The following is a 15877-nucleotide window of genomic DNA, read 5'->3' as shown; positions in this document are numbered from 1 at the left end:
CACCTAGCAGTAAACAGGGCATGAATCGTCTTAGAATTTTAAAATATTTAAATCATACTATTTGTCATAGGCTTTTTAGCTGTAGAATTTAATAAATATTTAACCCAGGAGAATAAAGTCCATACTTTGTTATGCCTTTAATCATGTCAGTGTGTTTGGTTTTACAGGATTTCCTGTTGTAGTAGACAACCTCGGTGGTAGCTCAAGCTAGTGTAAGGTCACCAGCAGGTAGTAACTACTGGCAAATTTCAGGGCTACTAGCACTCTCTGTATAGGATAGTTGAAGAAGGCGGTTGTTCGAAAAAGAAAATCACAATTTCTGTTTTAAGGGAAGCACCCTTGGTAATGTGAACACACTTTACATGGTCCACAGGGATTTTGTTATTGATAATCTATTTTATCTGGAAGTGAGCATGCTTTACGAAGTTGGGCAGAAGTATAAAACTCATACAAAAATATGATGTGAAAAATATGAAAATTTACGTACAGAAATCATGCAGATATTATACTGCTATCAAGAATTGACGGGCAAAAGCTTCCTTCTTTATGTTCGTTAGAAGTTAGTTGTGCTCCAGAGGATACTTTTTAATTTGAGAACACTCAGAAGAGAAGAACGATATAAAAAAATTATTACAAAATGAGTCCTAAAAAATCTATTTGCAGCTATTTAAAGCAACGGTGGTTCTCTGGGAATTGGAATTCAGCCCAAAGAGCTGCCTGGAATATCAGACAATTGTTTTAAGAAAACTAAAGAGCAGTTCACCATAGATGGGAGATTTTAACTACAGAAAGATGTATGTAGTTGGTGTAGGAATATATATAAAAAAAATCAGTTGCAGAATCAGTGTTGATCACAGGTGAAAGCGACATCATATTCCACGTTTTATTGTCTTATTCAACAGTTCTCCTTTATAATACATTTTTTTTGGTGGAGGGGAAAGAGGAGAAACCAGTCATACCTAATCTCTTAAAAATTATGTAAAATACACTAGCTTCAATGTGCTATTGGATCTTGGAACATAAGCCACTAGTAACTGCAGTTGCATATTTCAGGAAAAAAAATGGGATGCAGATCTCAAACAGGACACAGATGGAATCAAGTAAAAACCTGGATGGATAAAGAGAAATGAGCAGAAGTAGGTATTTTTTTTCTATATCCTATATACAGAGAGAGGGGAGGGAGAGGAAAGGAGGACTAAAACTATTTGCAGATGTGGGTTGAATCTGGCAAACACTTCAAGACAAAAGGGAGAAGGAAGTGTTTGAAACATTTTTGGGTTTGAAATTGTTGGAGTTTTTTGTGTTTGTTTTTTTTTTAAGCACTTTAAAATTTAGGACAAGCACTCCGCAGCAAAGACAGGTTTACCTGACAGAATTTAAAAGAAAAAAAAAAATCTTAAAGATTTAAATTGGAGGGAAAGGTGGGAACTTCTTCTAGAAGAACTCAGATTTTACCATAGGTACTTTTTGGTCTGGATAATCACTGGGTGTTTTGTCTTTTGATTTGGAATTGGTTTTGTCGCTTCCAGTAGTATTTTCCTTCTGAGGAAGCAGAATCCTCTCTATTTTTTCAGAAAGGCTACAATTTGTTTTGTAATAAATCATAAAACTTAGTGTCATGTTGAAAGAAACATTATATAAATACTTGTATTTGGAGCAGTGCTATTGGAGTTACAGTACTGCTAGCTACGCAGTTACAGCTGTTCCTATTGCTTTTTAAGAGTTACTTAACTTTAATTTAAAAGTCCCAGATTTTAAAATTGCATCATTTATTTTAATCTAGCTGACCTAGAGGGGAAAAAAAGGGAAAAAAACCACTGACAAACCTATAACCTTCATAGGATTTGTTTTCAAAACTCAGGTTACTGCAATTTTTCTTTCTAGTGTTGGTGTTTACTGTATGGGGGGGAAGGAGGGAGGGAAGAGGGGGAAAAAAAGAAAAAAAAAAAGTCTTTAAATCCAGCCACATTGTGGTGTCTTGAGAGTCTGTTTTTCATGGAAAACTCATTTGACACGGTAAGGAAAATTCTGGGGTTTAAAGTGAATGAAAAGAAGTCATTATAAAAGAAATACCTGATCCTGCTACGTGCTGAATTCCCTTACAGGTAACACGAGTTACAAGGCTTTTAGCATCCTTGTTGAAGGAGTAACCAAGACAATTTGAAAACATCTTCCTTATTCTCGGCAGTGAATTATGTGCTTTTAAAATAATAATGTTAAATCTCCTATTACTGAAAGAAGCTCAGTATTATTTCAGAATAACCACCTGCCTACAACATGATGAAGATGCTCACACTGTAATTTTCATTTTCATCGAGCTAAAAAGGACCAGTATGAGAATGTGGCCGGACCTTACAGCATAGGCTGTGTATCAGGCCATTATACTAATACGTAATAGATGGCACTAATATTTAATAATGGTATACAGCATAACATATTCAGGTCCACGTAAAGGTAGCCAGAAGTTTAATTATGGGATTTACACCTCTCATTTTGAAAGCTTTTGAAAGATTCAAGTTTTGAGTTTCTACCTTTGAAAGTCTCTTTTACATTGCAACTCGCTCCAAGTCAGGAGGAGAAGGGATATTTAGCTCCCCTCCTATATAGGTACTAAATACAAATGTGCCTACTATAGCAAACAAACATCTAACTGAGATTACTGGGAACCTCAGTGCTGCCCACCCAGTGTGAGTATGTCTCTGAAAGGTGGGATGCTCCTCACTTGCAGGATCTGCCTGTGTGTCCATCAGTTTGACAGAACCAAGCATTTGTCCCAGTTGACAATCCCCTCGCCGGCCCCGGCTGCCGGAAGGGGCTGCTGGCCAGCTGAGCCAGCGCAGACTGGCAGGACTCGGACCCTGGGGATTACCCCCAGCGAGGGCTGTCGTCCTACGCTGCCGCTCTGCCTTCCCCCCAAAGATCTCCTGCTGCAAGCCAGCCCCTCGCTGGCAGGAACCCGCGCCCTCCCTGTGCTCTCCACGTGGCCGAGCCACTAAAACTGTCTCCTCCCTCATTACAGATGTCTGTTCACAGCGAGCATGTCTGCGAACAGACCGCCTTTCTTCTAAACAGGAGTTAAAATATACTCACCCGCGACTATATTCCCATCCTCGCCCCTCTTAGTCGCACAGTGGGAGGTGCTGTCAGAGTTACAGCCGGTCCTGAGCGGTGCTTTTCTTGGTTTTCTTACATCAGCATGAATTTTCAGTGAGGTCCCAGCAGCGAATGCAGTGCTTGACGTGCTCCCAAGTGCCCCGTTTGCTTTTTTTTTTTTCATTATATGTTACCAAAGGGGAGCTTTATGTCCAGAAAACAAGGAGCTCATCCATCTCTGATGTCAGAAGTGATTCAGGCTGAACCTTACACAGCCCTCGGCTGTTCTTCTGGAGACCTGGGAGACTGCTTAGGTTATCAGGGGGAGAGCTTTTTTTTTTTTTTTTTTTTTGCTTTTTAGCATAGTTGAAATGCACAAACCTAGTGCCTCTGCCGGGTGTTTGTAACAGCCAGTGACATTCCACAGCCAGGGGCTGGTTGTTGGGGTTTTGTTTGTTTTGCTTTTTAAGCAGGTGAAAGGCAAGTCGTCATTACTCCGTGGATGGAGTTGGTCAGAAACGATGAGTGTTAAACTATGACAGGGGTGGATACAGGTAGACCTCTCCTTGATGTCTGACTGCCCTGACGTGACACTTCCAAGTGCTACATCACCTAGTATTCAGCTCTTCAGATGTTGTGGACCTGCAGCTGTAGGAAGGCCGTACCTCCTGTGCGGCGCCTGGCCGGTGGGCAAAGCTGGGGAGCAGCTCAGGAGCTAAGCTTGGCCCTCCGGAGAGCTCCACCTTGGGTTTTGCAGCTGTGCAAATGAGGACGGAGGCAGCCGAGTGCTTTCTAACCAGACAAGAAGCTGGTGGCTCCTCTCCCCCTCCACTGCAAGTATAGTGAACAGCACTTAAACCATTCAGACGTCCATGGTTCTGCTCCTACAAAAACTTCCAACCTGTACGCCTTAGAATACCCAACCCCCCAGTTAAAACTGAGGGGAGGGAGGAACCTGAGCAATTTGTGCTGCAGCGGTCTGCTCACTGACTGTCAACGTACTGCTGGGAGGAGGAGAAACTTTAAAACTGGGAAGGCCCCTGCCCTCGACTAGCCAGGGACCAACTCATTTGCCAGTCACCTGGGCATTAGGAGTGACAGATTTGTCACGGCAGGTCTCAGATGACTGCTTTAGCATCCAGGCTGTTGTATAGTGGGGTGCACTGAGACTCTGTCAGTACTTGCGCTTTATTTTTAAAGCAGTTGAGGCCTGGGTGTAGTCAGGTGGAGAAAGGCCTGCGTCGTCAATCGAGCAAAGCATTAACACTGGGTAACTGTGGTGACGAAAGACACGTAGGCACTCCGTGTTGGTACCTAACTGGTTTGCATGCATACAGGCAGGGCTAATGACCCGCTTTTTGTGGCTGTAGGTGACAAGAAGATGAAAATGACCACTTTTGAGTTCGAGGCATATATGACAGTACGCCATTTCCAGGGTAGAAATGTTTTGGAGTCTAGTGGTACCAAATGCTACTGTCTGAAAAGGGGCACCTAAAATGAGGACCACCTCGGGGTGCAGCTGGGCATGCTCACTGCAGCGGTCAGGGGGAGAGCAGTGGGCACGAATGTGCCAGGCTATCAGCTGGGCCACCAAGGGCAGCTGTGGGGCAGAGGAACAGGCTGCTCGGGGACGTTGTAAGCCACCCACAATAGCAGAAGTTGCCCGGGGACTTCAGGAGCCGAGCGGTCAGGGGATTTTTTTTTTTTGCCTTTTTAATCGTGTGCGCCAACGCTGGCCGTACACCGAGGGTTGCTGCAGCATGGAGTAGGTTTCCCCTGGCTGTCACTAACCAGTCACTGACAGGGAATTCAAGCCCCAAGGCTTTCGGTGGCTGTAGTTCGTTTTTCCCTGCAGTGGTCGCAGACGCAACTGCAGCAGTTGGTGTTGGTGCATGTATTTATTTGGGGGAAAAAAGAACCATGTTATTGTTTTTAATTAAGTAAGCAAGCCTTTAATGAACTGCAGCTTCGTAAATTCTCCTTTTTTAACTCAGCCCTAATTGCCTCATGAACTAAGGAAAAAAAAAAGCAAAACCCTTTAGTCCTCTAATCCAAAACCAGCCAAAGTAGAAAGTTTATTTTTATTTCTGAGGTCATTTACATCTCTCAAATTCAAATTTTAGAACTCCAGTGGCTTAATTCTAGGTAGCTCCCCCAGCTCCAACAGAGTTTGATGTCTCGCTCTTAATTCAGTCCTGAGGAAGCCGGAGCAACAGCCACGCACGAGCTTCCGACCTGGGCCTTGGCCTTCCCACCAGCGGTTTCCCGCCGGCACCCCGGCAGCAGCTTCCCCTTTGGCTGCCGCCGCCCGCCCCGGGCAGGCGCCGTGCAATTCACAGTAAACAGGCTCTGGCACAGCCCTGCCGCCTCCTTCCTGGCAAGGGGAAGGGGCAGGATCTCAGACGTGCCCCAGAACAAGAGCTCCGTTATTTACTGCTAAACGTGAACGATGTCTAAAGCTCATGGAGATCCTGTTTTTCAGAAATCAAATAGCTCTTGCTCTTGCGACCTGTAAGACTTCTGATGGTAGAAAGAGGCGAGGACAGCAGGCCCGCAGGAAGCGCAGGCTTGGAAACAGCGCTTGTTTACATCGCATTACCACCGTCTTAACCATTTCTGGATTTCTCTTCTAAGAACTGGCCCGCAGGCTGAAGTGACACAAATGAGAAACACAGGCGGCGCGATGCAGACCACTTACTTACGTGCCCGTCTCTTTTATCTTTCAGGTCCGCTCTCCACCCGGCTGAAACTCGGGCTCGTCTGCGGCTCACCCAAAGACACCTCTGCAGAAAACAGGCACGCTTGCTGGCTAATTTCAACTCGTTTCTACTTGTTTTTAACTACAGAATCATCAATATTTTGAAGCATTACCAGCCTACCAAACTTCCTAGGAAGACAGCTGAGACTTTTCTGATAAGACTAGGCTTGCACGCCAGTTTTAACAGCTATTACGTAGTGTGGACTTAATTCATACTTTGTACAATTTTTTATAAAATGTTTTTATCTGTTTTTATAATTGAACGTAGATGTCTTATGTACAGACTGAAACACCAATAAACTTCATTGGGTTCTTGTTTTCCTCATTCTGTTCTTCTGAATCCGAGGGAAGGCGTGAGCACGGGGGGGAGGGAGGGAGGGGGGGAGAAGGGGACTGTTTGTCAGGCCTGCACAAGCACGCCGCGCTCCTCCTTATAAACTGATGACCAGAGTCTACCCGGGAGCTTTATTTTTACAAGGCATTGGTCACTTTTTATACAAAAGTGAGAGTCCCAACAGCTACTGATCCATCAGAAAAGCATAAGAATGACTGAGAAGAAATATTCTATATAATGTGGAAATATTCTATGTAATGTTTCCATGGGGCAGGTTTCCCTTCAAAACCTTCCCTGGACAAAGCCTTTAAGAGGAAGGAACCCTCAGTTAGCACAGATCAGCCTTTACGTGAGGTGCCCGGCTCTCGGCACTGAAGCGCTGCTCCTAGACTTTTGCACCAGCAACTATGGAGCGGTCTCACGTCCATGGTGAAATCGGGGAGGACATTGCGTAATGTGACCACCACTTCATTTTTCATCATCGGCTTGAGGCATCTCAGTTCTGTGAGCCACCAAGCTTTGATACGTGGCCTTCTCTCACAGGCACCAGCTGAACTTGGCTTCAAATTGTTGAACCGAAACCATCTGGAGGACTTTTTTTCTGGTTAACTGCACACTTGTCTTTAAAAGTTCCCTTCCAAATACCAGGCTGTTTCAGAAGTAATTTAGCTGAATATTTTGCTGACTAGTGTAGGATAAACCAAGTACATAAGTTTCTACATCTATTCTCTTCGGTGTAGTTGTAGAATTGCACTAGTAAAGGGGGAAAAAAGGCGCAAAGGACAGTTCCCCGTTAATAAAGCTACCTCAGCCAGCCATTTTATGAACACATAAAATGTAACAAAAATAGGAGTAAGAACACATGCAGTAAGTTACCATTTGCTGTGGGACACAACCTTTCCTTCCCTCGTATTTTAAGAATTATTGGTGGTACAGCCCTAACATCAAAGTGGTTTTTCCTCCCGATTTCAATTTCCTGCCATATTAAACTGCCAAACACATCTGATCGCCTCCCTGAACTGCTTCACCAGTATGACAATAAACGTGCTTAAAATGGCCTCAGGTCTTTAGGGACAAGAAAGCCTGATGAAGAAAAGTCCTCTCTACTCGAACTCTGGGTTTTCCACAGTAAGCAGGCTGACAATTTTTTAAGTGTCACTACTTTATAGATGGTTACACAGGTAAGAATATACATTTACAAATGTAGGAATATGCAAACTTTTTTTCATTTATTTTTTATTATTCCACAGCATAAATCTGTGTTTAAGTATGAGAAAGTGCCTACAGGCTACGCGTGCAAAGGAGCTCGGGCACCTGGTCCCAACGCTTTGGCTTCACTGAGATCCCGGAGCTGCCGTGCCCCGGCCCGAGGCGCAGCTGGACCCTCAACCCTTCTGGACCTGCCTCACCTACCGGGTGCTTCTGGTGGCGGCGCGCAGAGCACGGCCACCAGCCCCGCGGGCACCTGCCTGTCCGAGCTCAACGAAGCATCCTGGGCTGCGAGTGTATGCGGCTGGAAGGAGGTTTTCATACTCGTCCCCGGTGTAGGCTCAATTCATGGTGTTGCTGGGAGTCTAGAAGGAATCCATTTCCCTGCAGCAGCGACTCTGCTCTGTAGCAATTCATTAGTCATTAAGCACAGACAGCACCGGGTCTACCTGTCTCACGTTTCCCCCCTCCTCCCGCCCCCACTTTTACTCAGGCACAAAATGCTTCGTTTCACAAAGTTCACAAGCGTCGGACCAGGCGCTGGAATCCAAGCGATCCCACGGAGCGCGACCCCGCGACGCGGGTGCAGCCCGCCCAGGCGGTCCTGCGCGGCCGCTGCCCCAGCCGAGCCCCGGCCACTGATCTCCTAACGTCGCTGAACTAACGGCTGGCTGGCTGGCTGGCGCTCGGCCCTATTACAAGGGAGGGGGAAGGAAGGAAAAAAAAGGGAAAAACCGTGAGACCTGGATGCGGCACCTCTATTCTGGGGAAGCGTTCATGTCCGAGACCTGAGCTAAAACCCAGAGGACGGCCCGCTTCAGGGACACTCAGCCCTGCTGACCGGCTGCTTCAAACGGCCCTGGGCCAGCTTGCGGGCTTCACAGAGTCCCACTCCGAGATGCCCTGCGAATCCCACCTTCCCGTTTTTCCCCTCCTCACCCTAAGACGTTACCTAGCTCTGGGGTGTGAGGCTATGCGTTTCATCAGATGACAAATCACTTACAAGGCGGGGGTTCTGACAGGAACGTAGCCCTGCGTCATCATTACTTGAAAAGCGTAACGCAAATTTACTTTTACAAGTGGCATGCACCTCGCAGAGTTAACATGAACTGTTGGAAATCGCCTTGGTCCAAAGCACAGATACATCTTGCTTAGTCATAAAAACTTTTTTTTTTTTTTGACAATACTGTAACTTAATCATTTACAAGCTGAAACTGATCACCCGGTATTGGAAATACGTCACAGCGAGTTACAGTTATCACTAGGACTTCACAGCAAATAAAACTTGTAACTAAACATGCACAGATCATTATATATACAGTGATAAAAAAATAACGATGTACATTTTCTTGTAAGAAGAAATTAAGTAAATTCTTTGTGCATTTCAGGATTGAAACATCTAACCTATATAAAATTACTTTAAAATATGAAGCAAAGATTTAACCCAAAATTTGAGAAATCTTTTGTAATCTGCAATATAGCCTTCTCATTTCAGTTTTTCCTTCTCTGAGACAGAACAACTTAGGAATTTTATCCTCTAAGATATTTAATAGTAATGTGCAGATATAAAAAAATACGTCCTTTGTGGCAAGCTTGAACATATATATATAGATATTTACAAACCTCCAGAACAAATTAGCATTAAAAAACACAGAAGTAGCAGATTGACATAGTGCTTTATTTAAGCTGTCTGTACGAAGGAAAATAATGTGCATCCCTATCATATACGTGTAAAAATACTAAGGATGTACAGTGTACAAAAACAGTTTCTTGTAGTTATTTCACATCCTTGTGGGTCATATACTTAAGGAAATAAACAGTTTAAGTATGACCAACAGTAATACGGTTTCTTGGGTTCATAGTCGTGTCTGCGTAATATCCTTAACCATATGACTAGATCTTGCATGGATCTAATGAAAGAACTAGCAAGGTCAAGAAATGTCACAAACTCTAAAGCTACAGGGAGGTAATTCAATTACCAATTTAGAGGTTTTTATTTAAATAAATACTTTACATTTCATGCTTGCCTGTAATGCACTACCAGGAGCAAGATAAGGAATTTCTACTGTAGACAGTACAAACAGTAGCAGCAAAGTGTGTACATTGAGGTGTAATATATAGACCCTGCAGTTAGTAAGGAAAGACCTTACTTTTGTACTCTAGGAGAAGCACATGGCCCCTGCAAGAACAGTCAGCTTTAAGAAGCCGCAAGTAAAGATGGAAAAAAGGTAAAACAATACTGGAATAAACATTCCGTAAGCAACAGGAATGTACTGGAAGATGGATTAGTGTGGAAAGCGAAGCTGTGTGCAAAACTGCCAAAATCCAAACAGAAATGACCTATCTCCTCCAAGATGGCTGCAGTACAAGAGGGCATACTGTATGTCACGGAAGTCAGTACAAGCTGGAGTCAAAGTCTGAAACGTACTGTTCTCCAAGGGCTCGCCCAGGCAACCAGCCACCACCTCCTCTCCAAATCCAACCACAGCTGCGAACAGCAAAAGAAGAGCTTCACAAGTTTCTCTCGGCACCGCTCGCCCGTTTGTCTTCCATCTGCGTCTAACACTGGTAAGAGAGAGAATCCCCCGCCCCGGGGCAGCACGAAGTGGCCACCGACTCTCTCTCTAGCATCAACTTGATCAATGACGTTTTGGAAGGCAGATGATACAATGCAAAGTGAAGTCTTAAGAGGTTTTCAAATACTTCAGACAGGTATTTACTGCAAACCGCATTCTAACTAGCTACGCGACGGCGAGCTAACCACAGGGTTTCTTCCGCACGCGAGGAACGGCTGGCCAGGGGCACCGCGCCAGTTGGTCATTAGCTAGAGGTGCCCTGTGTCAAGAAACTTATTGCTATTACAAGCTGAAAACATAGGGGAAAAAGCACAGGCATGTAGCACGGATTTTGAATCGCCATAGTTTTAGTCTGTAAGTACGAGGCCTTTGCAGACAACTAATTAATGCCCGTCTATTAAGTACTCGGTTATTTCACTCACTCGCTCACTGTGCCAGTGTAGACACCTCTACGCTACCGGTGCAGAACAGACCTGCAACGCACCTGCTGCGCTCCTCTCTCTCCGTGGAGGGATAGTCTCTACACGTGCTTAGTGTTACAAGGTGACAGAATGAGATCCTACGTAGTTAGAATATACACCATGATATATTTCTGACTGATTATCCATCCATTACTAAAGATAAAACACGAAACATGAAAAATTGTCTAAATTAGTCTGCGTCTTTAGCTGCCTTGCTAAAATGCCCACCTACCCCTTGACCGTCCCAGCACATGCACTGCCAGCAGTGGGCTCCGTGCTAGGGCACGCAACTTTCCACATCAAGAGGCAAAGGCATCTGCATAGGAACATCTCCCCTTTCAGACTCATCTACTCATTCACACGACGCAATAATAATAATAATACTCTGCGACATCACAGTCTTCGTGGGAGCTAACGAGATCCGAACGCAGAGATACTTCGAATGATAATCCCACGGAGTCAGGGTTTTCGGGTGTCGTTAGCAAGGGCACGTGCACGCTATCGCTGCACTGCGTAACGTCCCGACTCCTAGCACCAAGGGGTTTATTATTAAGATTATCATTGCTGAAGATCAAAGCTAAAGTTTATGCACGCATTCTGTTAGATACAAATCTTGGGAAATGGAAAGACGTTTTCCTATCAGTGGAGCGTTTCTCATGACGTTTTGAATTCAGTCAATCAGGTACCACGGTTACACGTAACATGCTGGGTTTTAGGACTTTTGGTTGAGGGCAAACCTTCCTGGAGAACGGCTGATCCCCGAAATCTACTCTTTTAATTATTAAAATAAAGTGCTTTTCTTGTAATCACTGTGGTCTCGTTGTTCAAATGCAATTCCTTCATATAGAACAGAAATTTTCTGTTGTGCTGTCAGGCTCTTACATTACATTTATCCTCAATGGAGCACAAGATGTAGCCTTTTTTGTCTGTTTGTTTTTAACCCTTTGGCACATGAAGCTGGAATTTCTCACCTCCATTGCCAAACAATTAAAAGACAGTATTTCATTCACAAAAATCTGATTCTAAGCAGTATGTACAATTTCAGAGCCTTGTTAAAATTTCCGCATGGGAGAAAAGTGCATTATTCCCTTCAGCTTGTACAGTCCTTCCATATATTACAAAATTAACTGCTATAAGCCTGTTCTATCTAAGATGTAGCAGCATTTGCAAACATAACACATACAATCCTTATCTCTAAAAATAAATACTACTGCAGTATAACAAAAAAAAAAAAAGAATATTCAGAGTTAAACACCTGGAGAAAAAGCTAATTCACAAACTCAAAATAAAAAGGAGTAAGGCAAACACCTGTTTACCTTGGTGCACACATTTTGGTGAAAAGCAAAACCATTATGCCTGTCTACATTCTTCAGCCATCAGAGGTGATGTGTATCATGAAAGAAAAAGAAAAGCATGAGAAAGATGTTATCTGGTGCAAATTATAAGACCCCTTAAACAACTTCAACTGCTGCTTTTATGCCTTCATTTCTTGCATGTATAATGTTCAATTCTCCATGATTGCACATGAACCTGGAAGTTCTAAGTGGCAGGCTGGGTGAGCCCAGCCCTTCTGCTTCTTCTGTAGTATCCAACAGTAATTAAAAAATAATATATATATATATATTTATATATATCAACAGTTTAAGTCCTTCTCTCAAACGTTTCCCAAGCAAATTCCAGCCAGATGTTAATGACACGAGACCTGCTTCAAGTAATGATATGCCTAACAAAAACCTTGCATATGTACATCACCACCCCTATGTTTCCTTGTTCTAACCAGCACAAACAGATGCAAGAAAATGTTATGGACTAGTCTTTTTAGACTAATTACAATTTTGATTCATCTACTGGAAGATGATAAGCTGGACCAAGGCGTTTTTTTGTTTAGCCTCCACTGTGAGGAAAAATAGATGACTACTTGTGCACAAAGTGTACAATGCTGAAGTCAAGTCATCTACCTTCAAAGAAACTGTTAGTAACTTCTTGACGTTGCTATTATACTGAGACTGTGGGCAGCAGCAACAGCAGGAGAGCGTAGTAGAGAAAATCTCGTATTTCATGCAAAACCAAAATGGATTTTAGGTAGGTTTGGGAAAGAAACTTGTTCAATTTGGAATGGTCTCTGAAAGTGCCCCTGCTATCTTAAACAGTATCTAGTACTGGTGGTGATGTTCAGGAATCATTTTCAGTGATAAACCTAAGATGACAGTGAAGCAGCAGAACAAAAAAGTTATTCTCGTCCACTTGCAGAGTAGGAAAACTGGGGGAAATGCGGCCGCCTCTCATTGTCCATGCAGTCCATACCATCCTCGTCATCTGTATTAAGGGAGAAGTTCAAAACATCACTATATTTGCAAGAAAATTTTCTTATTCACCTGACAGGCAGTACATATTTCAGGGTTCAATGCTGAAGTTAAAGGCTTAAGTTAAAGAAGCACTTTATTCACATAAGCTTCTGCTCATGCAGTAGAATGATGCTCACTGAAAGGATATCCTTTCAATAAGTCACCATTTATTTCAGGGTGGGTTGTTTTATTTGTTTTATGTTAGTTTGTTTGATTATGATGACCACCTGAGAACTTCAACCATTACTACCCCTTCTAGGCTAATCAAAACACGCCAGCACATCTAGCTTCTGGTAGCACAGAAGCTGATTGCTGATTGAAGCTGCAAGTTTTCATTGTTTCTTAAGCTGAGTTCAGGAAATTATAATCTTACTGTAGATATAATTAAATATGCCTCCCCTCTGAAGGGAGTTAAAAGGAAGAACAGCTACGAAATGAACAATTCATGCAGGTTCTATGTGTTTCAATTCTTCCATATTATTTTTTAGCAAACTATTTATTTTTAGAGTATTTATTGGGATCAGAGGAAACACGGACTAAGCCAAATTCATAAATATTTTTATTTACATAATTCCTGCAATGCTAATGGAAACCAGGCACCAGATGTTGCCTAACTCTGAGAATTTGGATCTAAATTCTCACATGGATTTTTTAACAGTGCTTATCCTTAAGGACTCCTACTGAAACTGTTACTCTAACAATGTATTTGTATGCAACCTTTCAGAATTATGTATCTTTTGTATCTTCATATAGTCTACCTATAAAAACTAGAGTTAATGAAGGTTTGAGCAATGGCTATGATTAGGCTGCTTGACTTCAACAGTGCCTCTCAGTTCTGTAACTTCAAATAGTCTCCCTTTTACACTGTCAGTTTAAAGTAGGTTAATGTACAAAGCCTGTTTGTTTAGCTATCAGTTTGATTACTGTAGATACAAGATATAGTTTCAATATTCACTTAGTGTGATTTGTAAAACTTTGATATCTAAATAACTTGGTGAGTAACTCTGTTAAGCCCTAGCTTGGCCAATCAGATGATGATTCTTGTGTGTCTAGCAGAAGATGACAAACATATAAACTACGGTGAAATTACATTCACTCCCACAAAGAAACTCTGTGCAAGGCCCAGTGCAGCAGTTACATCTACATTAATAACTTCTTTAAGAGCTTTGCTGAAGCACAGGACTTGATAGGAAATTTCATTTTCAAGTAATTATGGTATGTAGTAGTATCTACACAAGAGACATCCACTTGTCGCTGGCAGCTCTATTTTTGTCCTTTTGGTCTTCATAAGTATTTTTAAAATATGCCTAACTCACTAAACCTAGAAAACCCACTGAAGCCACTAGCAGTGTCCACATCCTTAAAGCAGGGTCCATGTTCCAAGTACTTTGCTGAATTGGGACCTTGACTGCCAACAATCAAACATTCGAAGCTAGTGTTTTCTCTTATTTAAAGAGAAAACAAAACAAAAAACCCAAACGAACAAAAACAAAACAAAAAACACACCAAAAAATGCCCCCAAAACCCAACCCAGAGTGATCTAACATTTTAAGCTTTGTAATTACTCCTTCTTTAAAAGAACACTGTCGTTGAGAGTTACTCTTACACACTTCCATATGAAGATTTTTATTAGTAACAGTGAGAATAGCTTTTCCATTCAAACAGAAAAAAACCTTACACGGTGCTTTCCTATAAACTGCTTATTTTTAAGTTATGCATAATTTCTGACTTACATTTTTCAGGTGGCGTTATTGTAATAGTCTGAGCTGTAAATTCTTCATCAAAATACCTGGTGTCTGTCTCAGATGTCACTTGAGGTTTAAAAGGAGGTACAAGCTGAAAAGGACCAAGAAACAAAATGAAATTACTATACCTGAAACTATCCAGATTACTACCAGGAAAACAAGCAAGTTCTTTTTCCCCACACCCCAGATCAAACGAGCAGGTCCGTGGAGAGGCAGCTGAGTCTCTAACTTCTAATAAGAGACAGAAGCCATTAGAGTCAATCTCAAAACTACTAGTTCAGAATCTAGCTAATAGCACAACACAGCTAAATTCCAAGTATCACTCTCACATGACTTGCACATAAATTGAGCTGCATAAAGATAATTACCTAGAAGCTCTTCAGGCCATTCTAATTACCTGCATAAATGTCAGGCAACAGCAGCTCTAGGTACTTCGCCACAACTGGGTGGTATGAACAGCTAAGGCAAAAAGGACTACACAGAGACCATAGTAAGCAGGATGCAATTTTTGTTGCAGGGTTAAGGCCTACATCTGAACTTACCTTTAGAAGAAATTATACGAATGCGAAAATAAATTTTAGATTTGAAAAAAGGCCAGTTCATGCTTAAGTGAGTTGCTGGATCTAATCCTGCCTACTGCTGTCATAGTACAGTGTGGTATCTCCCAATGGCAAATCACTAGTATTTGCGCACAGCTCACAGGCTGGGCTCCCTTGCCCCTCTTTGAACCAGCCTTGCTCTTCACCTTCTCCTCCAGAACCGCCTCTAGGCCAAAGATTTTAACTGGAAGGCATATTCAGTATGGAATATCGCACTGCATGGTGCCAGTCCAAAACGATACAGCAGTTTAGTATGTATGATATTGCAAATGGCTCGGGGGGGGGGGGACACGACACATGACATGACCGACACATTTTCATGAAAATTATTTTTGTATGCATCCTGGCCATCCCAACCAATTTTGCACTATTAAAACAGATTTCCAAAGTTGTACGTCCCCCAGCAAAGCAGCCACACAATTCCTGAGCACAGAGTTACTGCAGTGGAACATTCCCAACTGCCTTTTTTTTCATTTTTCTGTCTCAGAGAACACTCAAAAAGTCAAAAAAAAAAAAAAAAAAAAAGGCAGATTATAGGAAGCCAAGTAACGTACTCTGCTCAAGTGACCGGCACTGTACATTCTTTTAAAAGACACTTTCACAGTTCTCAGCAACTGAAGTAAACATTAGATAAATTCAGTATGAAAAAAATCCATTAGATAACAGGTTATTATAACAATTTTACTACTTCCCCGATTGGATCATTTTTCCAGATCAGAAACAGAAAATGCCACTTCACAAGAATTAAAACTTTTCA

General features: G+C 42.5%; 2 protein-coding genes across 10 annotated transcripts in view; one reads left to right on the top strand and one right to left on the bottom strand.

Moving 5' to 3' along the window:
• The window catches only part of SDCCAG8 (SHH signaling and ciliogenesis regulator SDCCAG8), a 116240-nt gene extending 110064 nt beyond the window's left edge, over window positions 1-6176 (top strand). For 2 of the 7 annotated variants that reach the window (XM_087774497.1, XM_087774500.1), the window contains 2 exons: window positions 1054-1136; window positions 5820-6176. In XM_087774497.1, coding sequence (XP_087630623.1) covers window positions 1054-1104 — 51 coding nt within the window. In that variant the 3' untranslated portion in view covers window positions 1105-1136; window positions 5820-6176. Of the gene's footprint in view, window positions 1-1053; window positions 1137-2105 lie in introns of those variants that run through there. The other 5 variants (XM_087774498.1, XR_015708183.1, XR_015708182.1 and 2 more) reach the window with 5 other exon arrangements.
• Window positions 6177-9051: 2875 nt separating this feature from the next.
• AKT3 (AKT serine/threonine kinase 3) overlaps window positions 9052-15877 on the bottom strand; it is a 155031-nt gene continuing 148205 nt past the window's right edge. For all 3 annotated transcript variants that reach the window (XM_087774506.1, XM_087774507.1, XM_087774508.1), the window contains exons 13-14: window positions 14510-14612; window positions 9052-12747 (exon numbers count right to left, since the gene is read on the bottom strand). In XM_087774506.1, coding sequence (XP_087630632.1) covers window positions 12662-12747; window positions 14510-14612 — 189 coding nt within the window. In that variant the 3' untranslated portion in view covers window positions 9052-12661. The remainder of the gene's footprint in view (window positions 12748-14509; window positions 14613-15877) is intronic.

The sequence above is a fragment of the Nipponia nippon genome, unplaced genomic scaffold (genome assembly GCF_047370975.1).
Source record: "Nipponia nippon isolate SJK-2023a ecotype South Korea unplaced genomic scaffold, ASM4737097v1 scaffold_4, whole genome shotgun sequence".
Classification (NCBI taxonomy): domain Eukaryota; kingdom Metazoa; phylum Chordata; class Aves; order Pelecaniformes; family Threskiornithidae; genus Nipponia; species Nipponia nippon.
The sequence above is the reverse complement of the archived record's forward strand: the minus strand, read 5'-3'. Positions and strand labels throughout refer to the sequence as shown.